The sequence below is a fragment of the Stenella coeruleoalba genome (assembly GCF_951394435.1).
Source record: "Stenella coeruleoalba genome assembly, chromosome: 5".
Taxonomy (NCBI): Eukaryota; Metazoa; Chordata; class Mammalia; order Artiodactyla; family Delphinidae; genus Stenella; species Stenella coeruleoalba.
In genome coordinates this window covers 31,748,827-31,769,411 of record NC_137150.1, presented here as the reverse complement: position 1 = coordinate 31,769,411, position 20,585 = coordinate 31,748,827, and the positions used below count along the sequence as shown (strand labels likewise).

General features: G+C 47.6%; 1 protein-coding gene across 2 annotated transcripts in view; it reads left to right on the top strand.

The window, feature by feature from the left end:
- Nucleotides 1-20,585, top strand: part of EPHB1 (EPH receptor B1) — a gene marked incomplete at its 3' end in the record, with an annotated part of 426,489 nt that overhangs the window by 308,781 nt on the left and 97,123 nt on the right. For both annotated transcript variants that reach the window (XM_079922007.1, XM_079922006.1), the window contains exon 5: nt 2,335-2,670. In XM_079922007.1, the coding sequence (XP_079778133.1) occupies nt 2,335-2,670 (336 nt within the window). The remainder of the gene's footprint in view (nt 1-2,334; nt 2,671-20,585) is intronic.

Below are 20,585 nucleotides of genomic sequence, written 5' to 3'. Positions count from 1 at the left end.
CGCGTCCGGAGCCTGTGCTCCGCAACGGGAGAGGCCACAACAGTGAGAGGCCCGCGTACCACAAAAAAAAAAAAAAATGGCAATGACTTATTCACATTTAAGGGGATAAGGTGGAGTTAGGGGAGAGGGTGAAGTTGAAGTTCAAGGGAGAGAGGAGGTAACTGAAGTGGGGAGGTCTCCAAAGGGTGGCAGGGGTGGGTGGTCACTCTCCCTGTCGGTACCTGTCTCTGCTCCTCCGCCCAAGGCTGCTTTCTGAGTGATAGCCTCAAGATATCCTAAGGATGCAGCAAGATAACATGGTTAAAGGATTTACCCCATGCCTGGCATAGAGCATGCGCTTGGTGAACGTAATTATTATGATCATGAGAAACAGCGGCCTGTGGCTGAAGCTAGGCTGTCTGCTGTAACAATGAGACAGGCAGGGATGGCACTGACCACTGGGAGCTTGTGGTCTGAGTGTCATCAGTGTAAGCAAACAGACACGTCTAAGACAGGCACCCGCCGATATGACCATTTAGTGACTAGTGCAGTATGAGGTGAGGCTGGCCACGACCTGTAGAAGCCCACCTAGCGTGGTCCCAACTGCCCGCCCAGTACTAGTTGTGTGCTGATTCCCAAAGAGGTGGATGTTCATCCCTGGGCACATGGGTGGGGAATTCTTGGACACTATTTGCAAGACTTTAGTAAAAATGCTTCATGAATCCTGCCCTGTCACAAGCATGCATGACAGTCGTGCTTTAGCTCAGGCCTAATGGGCTTTATATAGTACAGTACTGATTTTCTTTCATGTTTTCATACAATCCGATTTAATATTTGCTTTCTGCTCTAGCTGCTTGCTGTTGACTGATTCAACACAGAATCCTTCCCTGGTGCCCCCCGACCTTGTTGTTATTCCCTCATTCTGTGTGTTGGCATTTGATTCCTGTCTCCAGCATGAATTGCCCTACACGTCTTCGTTCAGCTGGCGACAGTCACGTGCGTGAATTCTGAAAGCATTACTATCCAGAGCGGTGGCTCCAGCCGGCCCACCATTCGGGGGGGGCGGTGCTTCCAGGAGGGATCCATTTCCATCAGGTGGATACTGAAGATAAGAAGAGCTCAACCTGGGAGCCAGAGGCTGTGATCTGCTCTGTTCTTGGGCAGGAGGTTCTCCAACTTAATCTCCAAATGCTCAGGACTGCGGCCGGCCATTAATTCGGCAGCATTTTTGCCCTCCTACTAGGGACCAGGCTTTCTAGAGTTTTGCAACAAGGCATTTCAGCCTTTGCCAGAGTGTGACCAGCAGCCATGGGCAGAACTTTCCAGAGGGAAGAGGCTGCCCTCCTTGAGTCCCTGTGAGCCAGGCTGATTTGTAGGAGAGGCAGTCTGTTCAAATGTCCTGTTGTCCGTTCATAGATTTGACTGCCAACTCTTGGAGTGTCATATCAGAGTAAGGCCAGCTCTTCCCTTAGTAGGAAAAGATAGTTTCACTAACAGGCAGCACAGGGCTATAGCTAAGAACGTGAGCTTTGGAATCAGGCAAATGTGGTGTCCATGCCAATTTTAGTTCTCATAGACAAAATGATCTATAGCCAGTCCCCATTCTCAGCATCAGTTTCCCTTTCAATAAAATTGAATTAATTATTGTACCTTCCCAATAGCGTTCTTGGGGTGGGGGGGGGGAGGCGTGTTAAATGCATGCAAAGTAGCTAGCAGAGTGTCTGGGACAAACCCCTGTGTTCTTCTAGTGTCATGGGGTCAAAAATGGTGGCTGCGTGAATTTCCTGACTTCATGCACCTAAACTTGTGCAATGTGAATATTCATCTCTCCAGGTCTTCTGGCAGCCCATCCTACAGAAAAACACTCCCAATGCCATGCACACACCACATAGATCCCAGATTGTATGAGATTTTATGCAGGATGCCTGGATATGTTGGGTCTTATGAGGGGTCACTCCTATCCCTCAACCCTTGAGCTCTACACCAATTAAGAAAAGACAAGGAATCCAATAAGAGTCCAATATACATACATGTTATTGATACTAAAGTTGCCTGGAGGATGCAGCTTGGTCTTTCGAACAGAAGGGCTTGTACCCAAGTCCTCCATCCTCCTCTCCCTTGGCACACATGATTCAAAGAAGGAAAACCCCAGTGGGGATGACTAAAAGGGGAGTGGGAGACAGGTTGTCATCTCTGTCATTTTTTCTCAGAATGGATTGAGGCATGGAGATTTGGGGCTGAGGGAGGAGAAGGGATGTGTGTATGTGATGAGAGTAGGAACACACCAAAGACAAATGGAGAGATGCTGGGGAAACTTCTATCCAACCTCACTGTCCTTTCGTTGTCTCCCTATAGGTGTGCCATCAGGTCCCCGCAATGTCATATCCATCGTCAATGAGACATCCATCATTTTGGAGTGGCACCCTCCTCGGGAGACGGGTGGGCGGGATGATGTCACCTACAACATCATCTGTAAGAAGTGCCGGGCAGACCGCCGGAGCTGCTCCCGCTGCGATGACAACGTAGAGTTCGTGCCCAGGCAGCTGGGCCTGACTGAGTGCCGTGTCTCCATCAGCAGCCTGTGGGCCCACACCCCCTACACCTTTGACATCCAGGCCGTCAATGGGGTCTCCAGCAAAAGTCCCTTCCCCCCACAGCACGTCTCCGTCAACATCACCACAAACCAAGCTGGTAAGTCTGGAGGCATCTGTGCTCCTGTCTGTCTGTCTGCGGGGCTGGCTCTTTGCCACTTCTGTGCAGGAACAAAGCTTCGGCCACACATATCCCGTTTGTCTGCCCTCAGGCCTCCTCCCAGGAGTGAAAGTATTAGGCGATGGGCATTTGTGGCCATGGAGGAAAAGGCTGTAGTGTTTCACCTCTGAGAATGAACTGCATTCTGAGGGGTTTTCTTGTGCCCAGTTCAAAAGCAAAGATGTACATCCAAGCCAGAGTACGACCCAGTGCTCTGCAACCAGCTGGGGCTCAACGAATGTCCTTGGAAGGGTGGATGGACAGATGGATGGTTGGGTAGGTGGGTGGATGGGCAGAAACACTGCACGATCTTGAGAACACCAGTGCGGCTTTATTAGCCAGCCCAGCGAAAGAAACTTCCCAGAAATCATGTGATAGTCAGTGCTGCCTTCATAGATTATTTTTCAATTAAACCCATGTAATTCAGCAGTACGTTCTCCTTTACAACTTGGTCAGATGAATGCTAAACTGTTATACAGACTTCAGATAGTTGGCAGTAGATCACTCCTGATGGCTGGTACATCCCTGTGGCATGCATAGCTCAGAACACATTTTCTTCTCTTCTCTTTATTTCTGTATCTTTTGCTCTTCTGACCTTTTCCTTTTATTACTTTTCACACCCCTTGCAACAATCCATTTCTTTTTATATCCATTTAACCAGTCCATTCATGCACTCACTCATTTGTTTATTTATTCACTCAATTATTGAGACAGTTATTCAGCATTTACTGTGTGCCAAGCTATGGATTAGACACTGTGAGGGATACAATGATACTCGGACACCATCGTTCCTCCCGTGAAACTCAATCACTGAAGAATTTCCAGGACATAGACACAAAGTACAGAGCTAAGTATTGTGTGCTGTAAACATGCAGTAAATACCAAAGGAGCTAGAGAGAAATGAGCAATCTCCCCCTTGAAGGGAAGGTGCAAGGCTGCAGAGGGGACATGAAGATCACGTCTACAGGCAACGATGGGGGTCGTGGGCAGTGGACCATGATCTTCCTTGGAATTATGGATTTTTCTCAATCAACAAATTCTAAAAGGACAGCTTGTTAGCGGAATAGCAGGACCCGAGCATTTCTTTTTGCTCCCTCTCCCTCCACATAGCCCCCAATTCTTGACCTCTTCTATTCTTCTCCATCTTTTCCTACTCCTCCTCTCCCCATCTCGAGACTCATTCTACCTCTTTTAACACCAGGCATCTTTGATGACAGATGATTCTTGGGTTTAAGCTGTCAGAACTGAGAAGAAAAAAAGGTGTCGTCAGAGAGCATGGCTATCCAGATGGCTGCGTTGTTGCTGTGAGCGTGTGTGTGTTCGTGTGTGCGTGTTTGTATGTATGCGTATGGTCACGTGTTTACATGCATACGTGTGTAGTGAGAAAATAAGAGTGGAAGTGTGGAAGCCTCCAGCTGGTGACCACAGCCCCAGTGCCATGGAGACAAAGGTTGTGACAGCCCGTCTTACTCAAAGAGAAGAGAACGGTAATTTCTGCATCATGATGAGCACATAACATGAGCAGCCTTTGTTAGCAGTATTTCCCTTGGAGAGTTTAAGGCAGAAAACTGGCTGAAATATTTTAGTGTCCCAGCTTCTGGGAATAATAATCCTTCCAGTCTGTCATGTTACGCTGGGCTTGGCTGTCTTTTCCCTCTCTCTAAGCATGTGTGAACAAACCTGCCACTTATATTGGTTTGCTTTGATTTCTGCCCCTCCCTTCCCTTCCCCTGCTATTCCCGAACCTGCCCATCTGCTTGTCTTGCCATCTGCACCTTCTCAGGCTGCCGTGGAGCTGAGGGACCAGGGCTTCTACAAGGGACCCTGCGTTACCAATATTCAAAATATTTATTTCTGTCGTTACCCGTTGGCCCCTCCAGGAACATTTCTCATGCCCTTTGTTCGCCCTCTCATGGGCCCTTTATTTTTAACCTTCCCTGATTTTGTAGTCCCAGCCCCATTGTCACTGTCCAATCTATGATTTCTCTTTGGAAATTCTGGAATTTGGGTGTCAGAAAAGTTTACAATCAACAAGGTAAGGTTGCAAGTGCTTCTTGGTGGCATATGGTTATTATAAAATAAAGGTCAAGTTAACCAGTGGTTTCTCATCCGTGGGCTGTGGGGCTCTGAGGAGCACGGTGCTGTTTGGTGAGTCCACATGTGAATGCAAGTTACTTTCCACAAACAGATATTTGTTTAAAAAGATGAGAAGTTTCAAAATAAACACTTGAGCCTGTACCTCTGCAAGAAGAGTTTAGAAACATGAATGGAAGCCCCAGATTTTATAAGGGATGAAAGAGAGACTAAATAACAGGCATCATAAAATCCCTAGTGACTCACTCAGATCCATTAAGAGACAAGGTGAATGAACCCCTGTATCACCAAGAAGTCATGATATGCCTGTCCCCTTTCCAGAGCAGCCCTGGGGTCTTCCACTCTGGGCAAGATCCAGGTCAGCCTTCCCCCTTGGACCTCCAGGTATGGTGCGACCCTTGTCAGTACCTGTGGCCACATTTGTCCTACTGTTTGGGTCATGAGTAGGTAGACGGCAGGTAAAGAAGTTGACCAAGAGCCGTCCTGGAATCAATCATTAAATCAACTGTTAAGTGTTTACTGCGTATATATTCCCTGCCTGGAACAGCCCAAACTGAAATGGTGGGGGGACTATTGAGTGGGTCCTGATTGAGTAATAGTTATTATTCATAGTTTGTGTCTCTTTTGAGTTGACAAACAATTTTGGAATATACAGACTCATTTGATCTTCATAATTACCCTGTGACTTGTACATTATTGTTCCCATTTTTCCTATAAGGAAGCAGAGACTTGAAGGGCTTGGGAAATCTGGGATTAGAAGGAGGGTCGGCAGGGCATCCATTCTTTTTCTCTCTTCTGTTTCCTGCCCTAAAAGGTGGGCAGTCCCTCTGGGCTCCCCATATCATAGCCTCCAAGCACAGAGGGGTTCTTCAGAGACAGCCAGTGCCATCCGGCTGAGTGGATAGCATCTCAGTGTGCAGGCTGATTACCCTTCCACAATTTTCTCTGTGACGCTGAGCCATGAAAGGCTTCCCCCTGCCTCTGGGTGGAAATGGGAGATAGCCGTGTGTTTGTTGAGGGGTACAAGTTGTTCCAAGGTGAACTGGATCCTGACAATGGATATCAGGGTCACATGAGAGAAGGGTTTGGACAAGTTGTCTGCCAAGGGTTTGGGGCTTGATCTGAATGTGAGAATCTATTTTGGGAGGCTGCTCACTGCTCTGGGCTGGTTCCTCCTTTGTTTAGGAGGTATGGACAGCATCTGTGGCTGGGTGTGCCATTCTTACTGTCCAGTAGAGGCAGGATTGTCATGCTCTCCTTCCTTGGGGCTGCCCAGATGTGCCACGTTGGTGCTGCATCGTGTTGCTCTCATGAGCCCTGCCCAGCGGAGGCAGGCAGCTCATCTTAGCTGATTTAGCTACCTGACAAAAAGAGTCATGGTTGGTATCAGTCTATCAGAGAAAGTCACAAGTAGGCTTCTCTTTCTTTTTTTTTTTTAACATCTTTATTGGGGTACAATTGCTCCACAATGGTGTGTTATTTTCTGCTTTATAACAAAGTGAATCAGCTATACATATACATATATCCCCATATCCCCTCCCTCTTGCATTTCCCTCCCACCCTCCCTGTCCCAGACCTCTAGGTGGTCACAAAGCCAGTAGGCTTCTCTTGACCCTAGGGTTTTGATCTAAGGAGATTTTGTAGTCATCTTTTGGTCCATTGGATACATATTAGGTACAGTTCTTCCCTCGGAACCAGCATGACTGGGGGACACCACAGGGTCTATGGCATCCTGAGATCCAACAAGCCTTCATTTCCTTCTGTGATGACCCCAGTCAAGTATATATACTCAAGGATCTTGTATCGCTCGGAGAGTATCAGGATGGGATTCTCATGCAGCCCATAGGCTGAGGCAGAGGACTACCATTTTTGAGCACCTCCAGTGTGCCAAGCCCCTACCAAGTTCTTTACAAAACTGATGTGGGTCATATGAAGAAACTGAGGTCAGAATGCTTTTGGAATTTGCTCAGCATCTCACAGCCAGCAAATGATGTTTCTGGGTTTCATACTCAGGTTTGTGGCCATTTTATCCTCAGACTGATCAAAAGTTGCATTATGGTGAGCTGTGTAGCTTGTAAGCTCCCTCTAAGCTATGACCACGTAGCTGGGCCACTTTAGGTGTCAAAAAAATGTCCATCACCTTTGGTCAGGGTTGGTCATGAATTATGCAAGCTCAGATTTACGTGAGGTCTTTAGGGATGCAGCCTGGAGCTGAATACAGCTGCCTTGAGTTTAAACTAGGCCAGATCAGGTGGAACTCTCTCTGTTCCAGTGGCCAAGCGATCTGCAGAGAGGTTGTTATCACCAGTAACTTCTGCGATCACTCTCCGGCACCTGGCCCCAGGTTCAGACTGATGGCCGGATCACCTGGCTGTCAGAGAGAATTAAAGTGAATGACAAACTTGACTTCTCCTTTCTGCCAACTAGACTCTGACTGTCAGAGCTGGGGAAGACAACCTCAGAGGAAATCTTGGAAAAAATACATAAGTCAAATCAGACCAGCACATCTATAAAATCAACTTGTAGTGTGGTCAAATGAAGTCAGTAAATTTGGGAGCATCTGAGCCAGAGAGAACACACTCAAAGACCCATGAGGCCAGACAGGTAATGGCAGGAGCGACACGGAGCCAGGAGTCACACGAGAGGGTGCGGTGGGGACTATATAGGGAGTTGAAGAGAAGAACAGGGGCAGCCCCTACTCAGCTCCAGCAAGTGGCATCATACCCAGCGCTGCCAGATGTTATAAGCTGAAAATCCAGATTAAAAATGTTGACAACTAATTAGAAAATTTTAAAACACTTGAGAGGCAAACAAATCCAATTCTGGATTTGGCCTTTTGGCTGTGGCTTGCAGCCTCTGATTCAGAGGGCTAATCTGACTTACCCAGGCTTGAAGGGTGAGTGTGCTGTGTGGTACCACCTCATCCCCCCTCGGGGCAGTCACCTTCCCTGACTCCTGGGCTCATGGTGGCAGCCGTGCAGTGGGGAGGGGAGACGTGGGGTTGGCCCCTCTCTCTGCTCCTCACATGACTCATGCAAGTTCATTGAATTGCCGTGATCCCTCCTTTCTCCACAGTAAGATGGGAGGACTGGCACCTGCTTCCTAGTGCTGTGTGACAAGCAAATGAGACAGAGGAGAGAAAATCACTTTGCAAACCGTGTGATGGACTGGGAGATGAGCATAATTTCTGAGAATATGTCCTGAGCCAGACAGAAATTTGCTGGGCTTTTTTTTTCCCCCCTAGGCTGTTTCCTTCCAAGGCCCCTGGTCCCTTTGTTTGGGACTGATGTCATCTAGATCAGATAAATGACAGATATTGGTTTGGCCACTCTTCAAGGAAGGAGTAGGCACCAGAAAGGGGAGCAGTGAAATCTGTGTTCCAGGGGGTTAATGAAGACGGCAGGGAAGGAACAGAACCTGTATACCCGAAATAGGCTCAACCTGCCGCTCAGAGGAGCCTGACTGTCTTTCCTCATCATGTGTTTGGAGATGCAGCACTTTTCCCTTCCCTGTATGATGCATCAGCAGCATTTATATTGCGCACAGTTCATGTATGGCCTGTGGTGCCAACTGCATGTGAAACACTAACATATACACTGTGCCCACAACACAGACACAAGCCGTTACTTAATTTTATTTAAAAAATACTACACTACTCTGTCAGTCATCACAAGCCCCTATAGTTTGCCCATTTTTAAGGCATTTTCAAAGTTCCTAGACAATTAAACTCACTCAGAGATGCTACTTTTCCCACACATGAATTACGCAGCCCACCAATTCCTCTGAACACATCACCTAATTTGCATTATTCCTTGGTTAAGTATAGTATTTGCATGCATAAAGAATAATCTTTGAATATGAAAAGGACTTTTATGATATTGCAATATATTGAGCTCTTTGGAGGGAAGATATTATGTAAATCTCAAAATTAAATATTAAAACAATATTACACTGCTGCCTGTAAAAATTTAGAGTGTTAAGGTCCATATGCTGAATCTAGTCCATTTTTAAGGGCTGGTTTCACTGGAAATTAACAGGTGAAATTTGTTCCAGAGCAGAGAAAAAGATTGAGTCAGAACATCAAAAAGATGGGAATGACTTTAAGGAAAACTTTCACTGAACTTAATAAGGAAAAGTTAAAAACAAACTTAAGTCAATGACAATTTCACTGTTCTTAATTCAATTTCGTAGTTCATTTTATTGCTTTCTTCTCATTGTTAATCTCCAAAAGGCTGTTTTTATTGTTTCTTAAGTCCTGGCATTGAGGAGGAACTTCCAAGTGGCCTCAGAAAGGTCCTGCCATCTGCAAACAGGGGTTGTTGTCTCTTGAGTGGAACAGGTCACCACATAGCATTGCCCTTGACCAAAGTCATGGCCTTCCACTCCCAGCAGGCTTGGGTTCTCCGCTAGGTGGTGAGGTCTGCAGAGAATCAGACTTTCCAACCTACCCCACTGTCATGAGGGAGGGACCCACAGCACTAGGCATAGAACCTTGATAAATATTTGCCAGGCTCCTTTAATCCCTACATATAAGCTTTGGTATATAAATGTTTGGTTGATGTGTAGTGATCAGAATATATCCTGGTGGTCCACGGGTGGGCAGGTGCTCCCTCCATGTCAGCCAGGGGACAAGGTATCTTCCTCTCCTTTGGCTCTTAGAAGGAAAACTTAAGGGGATGACCTTAGGATGTTACCAGAAGCCCTGATGTACTCAGAGGAAAACAGTGAGATTCAAAGGGGGGTTTGTTTAAGCGCATTAACTTTGGAAATGCATTCATTCATTCACCACAATCTTTGTGACTGCCTTCCACATGCTGACTCCTTGGCTTCTGCTTCTAGGGGCTCCCATTCACTTACTCAACGGATATTTATTGATGTCTTCTGTGTGTCATTCACGGCTCCAGGCCTGAGGAACACAGGAGCAAACAGCACAGACAAGCGTCTGTGCCTTGGGGAGCTCCCATTCTGATCCCCAGCACTCATTGAGACTGGGCTCAGATGCCTAGAAAGTCACCAAGGGGGATCTCAGCCAGGCTATGGGTACCACAGCCCACTGAGGTGCTAGCTCTCACTTTGCAAAAGTTAGGATATGATCACATGCCATTGCTAGAAAGCATTTCAATCCGAGGAGGTTGTTGCTATACAGTGACAGTACAGGGTGGGATATCTTATTACTTACTATCTGACCAATTTGAACTTCTTGCGGACAGATTTCACATGCTGGGCCACGCGGTGGTTGGGCGTAGGAAAGCTCCCTGTTCCAGGTCCTGAGCAGTGCCTAAGATGCTGCTAAAAGCTGGAGAACCGCTGTGTGGCTCTGAGGATGACTAGAGGGCCCCACGGGCCCCAGGGACCTATTTGCTCATTTTACTACCTCTTGGGCACTCTAAATACACGGCTTGTTCAGTGAAAATGGGACTGCCAGGCAGTGAGATGTAGTAAGTTCCTTCCCCTGTTCAAAGTCCAAATGAGATTGTCATCACCTCATTACAGAGGGAGCCTCTAGTTGGATTACGAGATAGTTTCTGTTCGCCTTGTGGCCAAGGCACAGGGGGCAGGAGGGAGGAGGAGACTGGTGATGAGTCTGTCCTCGCTCCTCTGGCAAATGTCAGTTCCAGGAGAGCATGCCCTCTATCCACCTGAGTGGCTACTGTTCCCCAGTGTCTAGCTAGGTGCTATTATTCCTCTAATGACAGCATTTGAGAAATGTTCATTGAATGATTTAATAAATTATCAAATAAATGTATGAATGGATGCCTCGATCCTTCTTAAACTCATCTCAGACATCAGCAAATGGTGTGGCTTTAGCTTTCTCTGTGATCTTTCCTTCCTCCGGCATCTCTGTGCGGGCACTGTGATTGCAGTTAAGACCCCACATTCTCCCAGATGTTGGTGAGACCTGGACTTCCCGGGTGCACTGTCCTCCCAAGACACGGCCCTGCGGGAGACACTCTGCTATGCCCAGGCTGGGCTGCCCCCTCCCGCATAGGCAGGGCCCCAGCTGCTCCAGCAGGCACCAGTGGGGGTGTCGGGTTGGCAATTCCGACGCTGCTGTCCATCCACCTGCATGCCAACTCTGCGCCTATCATTTTCACAGCACCATCCATGTTAAACAGGCAGGAGCACCAGGGGTTTTTGAATGCAGCAATTAACAAAACAGTAATCAAGCTAAGTGTTTAATTTCAGAAAATTAACATCTTCTCTGAGCGGATGTGAAAGATGAGGAAAAAAGGCACATTAAATGTTCTGGGTAAATAAATGCAAAGCCGGACTACAAATATTTTCCAGTGCAAGAGGGACTTTTTGCCAACCCTCCAGGCCCTGGGATCAGTTTCCTTCTGAAAGCCGAGCTGCAGCACAACCTCAGCTATAGAAATGAGCCCTGGGAATTTGAAGCGTGTGTGTCTCTCTTTTGCTTCCTTTCTTTTTCTTTTCTTTTCTTTTCTTTTCTTTTCTTTTCTTTCCTTTTCTTTCTTCTCTTTTCTTTCCTTTTCTTTTCTTTCTTCCTTTCCTTCCTTCCTTCCTTCCTTCCTTCCTTCCTTCCTTCTTTCTTTCTTTCTTTCTTTCTTTCTTTCTTTCTGGACAGAACAAATGCTTTATGTATCCAGAAGACCTCAGGGGAAGAAGCATGCCTCTGTGAGCCCGTCTGCCCCATAGAAACCCCTGATGTGTTTCTTGTCCTTCTCTGAGTGGTACTAGTTATAAGGATGGTGCATGAGTTCTTGAATGTGTAGGAGTTTTTTGTGTGCATGGGCCACATGTCTCCTGATAGACTGAGGGCTCCCGAGGGAAAACACCAGGTCTCACTGCTCCAGTAACCCTTGCACCTCAGTGCGGTGTCCTATGTGTCCCAGGAAGTCCTGTTAGGCCTGACATAATGTTCACAGTCTGGTGGCACCTCATAACCCAGTGGGCTGGCATTTGTTCGCAGGAACGGGTTTGCATGTGGGTAGGGAAGCTTGTGAGGAGGTGTGTATGTGGAGGGCTGGTTGGAAACAGGGCCTCCTGGTGTCTGTTGTCTCACCTGATGCCCTAGAAGGAGTGAGGACGAGGGCAAGGAAGGAGGCTTTGCAGGAGGGTCGTCGAGGTTTGAGGCCCAAATAGGCAGCCCCAAGGCTCCTGAGGAGGAGCTGCAGCTCAGCGGGGAGGTGGGCTCGGGAGGCTGAGTGGGTGCTGCCTCAGGGAGCACAGGGGAACCGTGTCCCCACAGGCCCACAGCTCCCCAGGGAGGGCCCTGGAAGTCTGGCTCAGGGAGCAGGTTTCCCAGGGGGCTCTTGCAGGCAGCCGACATGGAAAACAAAGAAACCAAAGCAGGAGAATAAGCGGATGGTTTGCAGATACGTGGGAGATGTGCCGCGGGCTCCCAGAAGTGCGCAGGGACCGTGGGTTCGGTTTTGCGCGTGCGCAATTTGAGGAGACTTTGAGTACCCGAGCCGTGATATTATTGATGCAGTTGGACGTTCAGGCATCTATTTTCTCTGTAGGTGGGTGGTAAGCTTGGTTGCTGAGAGTGAAAGAGGAGACACTGGGGTTGAAGGGTTAAGGAGAATGTAAAAAGTTAGGCAGTCCACTCCAGAGAATGGGAGATGGAATTGACCAGAGAAATTCAGCATTTCCAGAAAGTGTTTTGAAGGCTTATTTGAAGTTGGTGATCCTTTATTTACAAAGCTGCCCATTTGTCCTGTTTTGTGGCTTTCTCAGCAGTGCCTGGCTGCTCAGAGCAGACCCTACAGGAAGAGGATGGTGGGTCTCTCGCGGGTTGAGTTTTGCTGCTTGTATCCTATGGAAAGATAAAGGCAACTCACACCTGAGGCTTAGGGGAGTATCGTCAATTACACTATTGCAAAATGGAACCCAAGCCGGATGATGCGGGATATGAATTGGGAGAGGGCTACGCAGAGACAAAGGCGGAGAGAGCCAGATGAGGCTGCAGCGGCTGGGGGCAGTTATCAGAGGTTGCCCCAGGCAGGATGCTTGCATTCAAGAATACTTGAACGTGTGGCTTTGAAACTGGAGCACCTTCAGATGAGGCCAAGTCCAACTGTCCGGTGGGGAGGGTCAGACATGGAGGAGTAGTGGGGCCGTGAGCGTGTGCTGTTCAGGTGGGTGTCAGAGTCACCCACAGGAGGGTGAGGCTGGGATTGAGAAGAAGATAGAGATGGAAGCCCAAGGCTTCAGTGAGTCAGTGAGTGATGTGGGAAGGAGTGCCCCGCGGTCCCAGGCTCAGGGAGCAGCGGCCCGGCCGGCATGTGGACAGAGGGGGAGGTGGTGAGCAACAGTGGAGAACACAGCCCGCCTCCTGACCCTGAGATGTGCCGGGCGTAAAGTCATACACTGCCACACTGGAGAGAGCTGCAGGGCGGAGAGCGTGGAGGGAGTGTTCTGGGAAGAGCCAGGTGGAGGCCATGGGGGAGTTTTGGGCTCCTGAGCAGCCGTTTTGGAGGGTCTGGGGCAGCGGTGTGTGGAGTGGTGGAGGAGGAAGGAGGCCCCGGACATAGTGGGGACGGGGGTTCAGGGAGGGCTCCAGCTGGGCAGTGCCCTGCAGGAGGCGGGCTCTCGTCCCTGAGGCCAGAAGACTTTGACCTCCGGGCCCAGGGAGGACAGTCACAGTGGCTGCAGGCGCGGCTCCCCTGCCTGGTGGCAGTGGCAGTGATGTCAGGCTTTAGGTGGTGGTGGGTGCCCTACTGAACCCCTGTGGGTGAGAGCCAGGAGTAATGGGGCACACAGGGTGTCCTCTCCTCACTCCTGTGGCTTCCCCAGTACTGCCTTCTGTGCTCAAACACTCAATAAACCAGAGCTGCCATTGCTCTGGTCCCACACAAGGAAGTCTGACGGGCCTGCCCCAGGCACCCTCAAAGCCACTCTGGGGTGCCTGCCTAGGACTGGCATCACCTGACAAGAATTCCTGTCTCTCACACACCCCTGCATAGCCTCCTGCTGCCACAGGGCACAGCATTCAGGTTTGCTCCCTCTAATTGGCGCACCTTCTGGTTTCCCCAGGAAGAAGAAGGAACAGAGGAAAAGTGCCAGGCAGGGGTGACCCGGGGGCAGAGCGGCCCTAAGAACACACTACTGAGGATGCCTCATCCTCCTGGCACAGGGCTCTGCTCACATCCACCTCTGCTGGGACCCCTGATCTCTCCAAGGGATCAAGGGTCCCAGAGGGCAGCACCCACCTGTGAACGATGTGACCCTGACCACACCCCTCCACATGCTGGGCATCCTCCAGGAGCTCTGAAAATGCGGGGTGCTTGAGTGTAGGGGGAAGGGAGAGAGAGCCAGCGTCTGTCTCAGGGACAGGAGCCCGGTTGATTTGGGCTCTGCTCTAGCCTGCTGGGGACATAGGGAAACAGCTTCTCTCTCTTACCCTCAGTACTGTAATCCATAGATGGTAAGAACTGAATAACAGAATAAAGAAAACTGAATAACATCAGATGTCCTTTTAAAATGTAACATTCTGGACTTCCCTGGTGGCGCAGTGGTTAAGAATCCACCTGCCAATGCAGGGGACACGGGTTCGAGCCTTGGTCTGGGAAGATCCCACATGCCGCAGAGCGACTAAGCCCACGAGCCACAACGACTGAACCCGCATACCACAACTACTGAAGCCCACGCGCCTAGAACCTGTGCTCCGCAACAAGAGAAGCCACCGCAGTGAGAAGCCCACGCACCACTATGAAGAGTAGCCCCCAATCACCGCACCTAGAGAAAGCCTGCATGCAGCAACGAAATTAAAAAGAAATAAAAATTTATAAAAAAAGAAATAAAATTAATTAAATAAAATTAAATTAAAAAATAAAATGTAACATTCTGATTTCTAGATTTCTAGACAAAGTTTTCAAACTTGAACTTGCCTCAGAATCCCCTGGAGGGCTTGTTAAAACTCAGATGGTTGGGCCACACCTCCAGGGTTTCTGATTCAGTAGATCTGAGATGGGGCTCAAGGTAGTGGGAAGGTTCTGCATTTCTTATCAGTTCTCAGGTGATGTGTATCTGGGAGTATGTTTTAAGAACTAGCAGCGTCAGATAGATGATCCCAAGAAAGAACCCACCCCCAATCAGAGGCAATATCAAAAACAAGGGCCTCTGCTGTAAACCCACAAATCCAGAGCAGCCCCCAGCCCCCAACACCCAATGTCACAGGCTCCCTTGGCTTTTAGAACAAAACCCTTAGTGGATGGACCAGTGAGGGAGGAGCCCCTCTGGGGGGGTGGGGTTGACTCAACCACCCAGGCTGGAAGCCCTCACTTTCTCTCCCACTCACACTTGGTTGAGCCCGTGACGAGACTCAGCCAATATTCTACAACAGCATCGAACTGATGCCGCCCACCCAGAGCAGTCCTCTGTCCCCAGGGGACTCAAGGTAGAGAAGGAGATTGGAAAGGGTTGTCAGGGCCATCTCAAGGCACAGCCCAGAGCAAAAGCAAAGAAGCCAATGTCCACACTAGGGGAAAACAATTAGAAAAATAATGAATTCTGCTTTTGTAGTCATACCCAGTCTCCAAACTAATTACTTATTTGTTTAATCTACTTTGACCAGAAGTGTTACTGCACCAAAAATATTTAATGAGTCAGGCTTCCTGATGTAAAATTCAAGCGTATTTGTGCAATGAAATGAGTTTCCATCAACAGAGGCGGAACCTGTTATCTAAGCAGTACCTTCTCAACAAAGTTCTCTCCTAGAATACGGATGTCAGAAGAGACAAGATTCTTCTATGCACAGTTCATCATTTGCACAATTCATCTGTGTGCAAATTATTCTTCTTTGTCATCAGTACTATTGGGCCTGATGTCTTTACCTGACATTTAAATACAGATTTTAGTTTTTTCCTAAGGGTGTATTTCATATAAGGAAAAAGATAACCCACAACCCTTAACTTCTCATATCCAACCTCGAGACCCATGCCTTTTAGGAACTCATGTAATTTAATCTGAGGTCTCAAGGGGACTTTTGGAGGCTGCCTAGCGGTTTTGGATTTTTCCATGAAACCTTCAGAGTCTGGGCTGGGGAGATAGGAAATGGACCAGCCTCGGGGCTCTGGGACCCCTGCTTCTGATTCACCCAGAGCAACATTGCATTGTTCTGCTTCACACTTTATACTTCAGGGAATCTTTTCTTGGTAGAAAGGATTTTACGGCTTAAAAAGAAAAGTTAGAAAACCACTCACGTTAAGGTAACCTTTCAGTTGAAACATCTCAGTGAGATGGGAATGGCCCCAGCCTCCCCAGTTTCTGTCTCTGCTATGTAGAAGCACTCCTGTCTCCACTGCCCTGGGACCGCTGTGTTCAGACCCACTCCATGTTCCTTCCCAGGTACAGGCTGCAGAATCACAACCCTGCCTCCCCTCCCCCAACATCCTTCTCCTTTAAAGGCCTATGTCCATGTTTGGTGCAACTGTGTAATTTTCCGACCCCTCTTACTTCCAGCGCCTTTGGGGACGAGCCCACAGCCATTCCAGTAAAGGCAAATTTTTACTGAACATCGATTAGGGGCTAACGCAGTGTGAAGAAGCTAAAAATAGGACTTGTGCCCTAAAGAGTTTATTCCAGTGATGGAGACCAGAGATGATCACCTGGAAAGTTAGATCCCAGGGCGCTGTGTCCCAAGGTGGTAAATACAGCCCCATGAGAGTTATTAAAAGTAAGGACTTTGAGTTGGGAGGAGAGAAGGGACACTTCGGTGGGCATGGTCTGGCGTGGCTAAACCAGGGAAGTGTGTGGACTGATCAGGACCTTTGAAGGCTGGTGGGGTTATGAAGAGAGGTGGCCGTAGTGGGAGATCCCTGAAGCTGAGTTCTGCTGAGACTCAATGAGTGGAACAGTGAGATGAGAGCAGCGGGCTCCTTAGAGGGAACCGTGGGAGGCACCTGGACTGGCCAGCAGCTGCCACATTGTAAAATGTTAGGGAAGGAGTTGAGATTTTTTTTCCAATGGGGATGCCATTTTTGAGCATCAGAGGAAGTGAGTAAAATGAGCTTTGGGACAGTTAATCTGGCTGCATTATACTTTAAACTGAAGAAGCCCAGAGGTGGACAAGGGATCTGGGACAGGATATTAGGTGTAAGGCAATGCCAGTGACCAGACCAAGAGAAAGGTGGGCACAGAGCCGAGGGAACATTGTGACTCCTGGACCTGAGTCACACCATGGGATGGGTGGGCCATGCCTCAGCCCCTCCCCACAGTCACAAGCTTTCCTTGTCCTCAAGGACAAGGCACCCCATTGTTTACTTCCTAGATTACGTCCCAGAGAAACTTCAGGTCATCTCCAGATGTTACAGGCAACCATCTTCCTTCTGGAGCATTTATCACACCCACCTCCGGGGAACCCGCTGTGAGCCTTCCCTTTCTCCAAGCCCATTCTTATTCATCACTCCACTCTGACTGGGTTGACATGTTTATTTATCTCCTCAAAGCTATTTATCATACGAATACCCAAGGCTTGTCACTGGATTGTGCTCCTCACATTTACCTGGGGGAACGATGCCCAGGGATTGATTTGCATCTGTGAACACTGGTGGACCCAGAAGGAGACTTTGGGCTGGTTGCCAAGTCCCCTGGGCTAGCAGACTGGATCTAGTTGGAAGAAACAATGGACCACACAGGGCATATCCTCAGAACATTTGAAAACCTCATGACATCAGGGTTAATATTCTTGTTTTACAGTTGAAGAATTTGAGGCCCAAAGTAGTTAAGTAACCTTAACCCAAGATCACAGAGTAAGCAGACAGCAGAGCCAGAATAGGAGCCCTCCTCTCTCTGCAACATCTCTAGAGCCCTGAGCACAGTCCGTCTATTTTTGCTAATTTCTACTTCCCTAGACTGGGGCCCTTGGCTCCTTACTATTCCTTACCACCCCCCTTGTTTTCCTCACAGCTGGGATCTATGGTGTAGATTGCAGGTGGTTAGTCCAAGGATGATTTAGCTGGGAAATGCTATTCTAGAAAGAGTAGGAGAGGTTAGCATTACCATATGATCCAGCAATTCCACTCCTCAGTATATACCCAAGAGAAATGCAAATATAGGTCCATGCAGAAACTTGTACATGAATGTTCTTAGCCGCATTATTCACAATAGTCAAAATGTGGAAACATCCCAAATGTTCATCAAATGATGGATGTTTGCCCGAGAAACAGCAATGCCCCAGATGGCTGAAGTGACGATAACACTCAGATGCTCACTGTTCTGGCTGGGGCAGCTGTATCACTCTGAGGGGTCACTGTGGGGACCTCCCCCCACCCCACAAACCTTTCCCCATGGAAGGACAGGGGAAAGCTCCCCAACCCGACCCAGCATGAATTATTGTGAGGGAGGCAGTGGGCTGCCCTTTCCATGGACCTCCTTGGGAAGTTCAGACAGGAAAGCTTCCTAAGTGGAGACACCGTTTGTCTTCCAGGACACTTGCTAGGCTTGTTACCTGAGCCCAGGCAGAGGGGACTCAGCTGTGACCCTCACCCCTGCTCTAGGTCAGGTAAGGGGTAGCCTCACAGCAAGACTGTCCCTGGCATGATTTCCACCTGCAGAAGCAACACTCTTTTCCCCTTTAGATGAGATTTACTGAACTCTGAAAATCCAAGTTCCATATTTTTATAGCCTCTTCAAACTTTTTTCTCCAATAGGTCAACTTAAGTTTGAATGTATGTGTGTTTTGCTATTATTTTTCTTCAAAACTACTGATAATACTTTTGACGTCTTAAATAAAATATTTTAACATCATTTATTATATCCCAAAATGGATTATGGTGATAACTGTTGAAAGAATTCTTTTGACACAAAAATCAACGAAGACATTAGGAAGTAATTTTTAATAAGCAAAGATAATGCTTTAGAACTTAGTAATTGTCCTAGGAAAAAAGCATCAGTTCGTTCTCACATTTTGGAATCTGAGATGCTTAATCATTGGGGGAAAATGCCCCTATCAGATAAGGAAAACAAAATGAGTAAGAGAAAACTTTGAATATGCCTGAGTCAGTAACTAAATTAAAGGGTCAAGGAATGTCATAAACATAAACTGTATGGTCCAGGAGAACCTGAGATAGGAAATCAAGGCTCCACACATTAAGAGCCAGGGTCCAGATTTGGGGTTATTAACTTGCAGACAGATTCATGCCACCCTCCCAAGACCCAGCCTGACTCTGACAGGAGTGCAGACCCTATGATCTCTTTTGGAGCCCTTCTTACAGAGGGCTGGTGGTGGTCCACCAGGCTGCATCCGTGATGCCACTGGCAGTGACCTGTGACTAGTTTGGGCTGATACTTGTCCCATGTCACCGGTGAGTTGTTTCATAACTTACAGCTGGGGCCATCCCGTCCCTGCAATTTATCCACATCTCCCTTGTCAGTTCAGACAAGAACGTTCTGTACACTCTCGCTGCTGTATGTGATATACTATCTTAGATCTGTCTGCTTCAAAACAATGGACTTGAGGATATGGGGAGGGGGAAGGGTAAGATGGGACAAAGTGAGAGAGTGGCATGGACATATATACACTACCAAACGTAAGGTAGATCGTTAGTGGGAAGCAGCCGCATAGCACAGGGAGATCAGCTCGGTGCTTTGTGACCACCTAGAGGGGTGGGATAGGGAAGGTGGGAGGGAGGGAGACGCAAGAGGGAAGAGATATGGGAACATATGTATATATATAACTGATTCACTTTGTTATAAAGCAGAAGTTAACACACCATTGTAAAGCAATTATACTCCAATAAAGATGTTAAAAAAAAAAAAAAAAAAGCACTTTGGGAGGAAGTTCTCCCCAAAGTCTTCCTTGGTAAAAACAGAGACAAAGGACTCACTCCACCTGCATTTGCAGTTTCTTCATCCCTAAGCCCTTTGACCAATGGCGTTTAAGTCTCTTTCTGCTTCTGACACATTTAAAGGGCTTCTTATTATTGGCTGTGAACAATACAGGTGTGTGACTTTTACACACTCCTGGTTTTGATTCTGGTTGAACGCTCAAACAGATTTTCCTCAGTGCCTGACAGGACACTTGTCATTGCTTCTCCACTGTCCTCTTTGGATTCTGGCTTCCTGTTGGGCCAGCCTCTTTATTTTGCTGAAAAGAAGTGCAGGGCAATTTTGATTATGTTTGGATTTTTTGAGCACCGCCTCTTTAGGCCAAACAAATCTTTCTTTCTTTCATTTTAAAAAGTTTTTGAAGTACAGTTGATTTACAATGTTGCGTTAATTTCTGCTGTACAGCAAAGTGACTCAGTTATACATATATATATTATTTTCATATATATTCTTTCATATTCATATATATATTTCTTACATATTCTTTTCATATATATATTCTTTTTCATATTCTTTTCCATTATGGTTTATCAAAGGATATTAAATATAGTTGCCCTGTGCTATACAGTAGAACCTCGTTGTTTATCCATCCTATGTGAATACTTTGCTAATCCCAAACTCCCAGTCCAACCCTCCCCTCCCCTCCCTCCCCCTTGGCAACCACCAGTGTGGTCTCTATGTCTGCAAACACATCTTTCTTGATCCTTCAGTACCTTCTTTCCAAATAGCCCCTAAACTAATCCTTTGTCCGTACTTTTTCTAAAGAAAGGTCTATATTTGCTTATTTGCTAAAGTTTAATAATTTTCATTTCCTTCTCTCTGTAAAATGTTTAATTTAGTCAAAAACATTCTGTGTGCTTGTGAGGGAGAGACTCTTTCAAGCATTCAGTGAAACTGTCCCTTCATCTTAGGACGCAAGTTGGTTTATGGAGAAAAGACAGCTGGCCAGGACATACTGTTCAAACTAC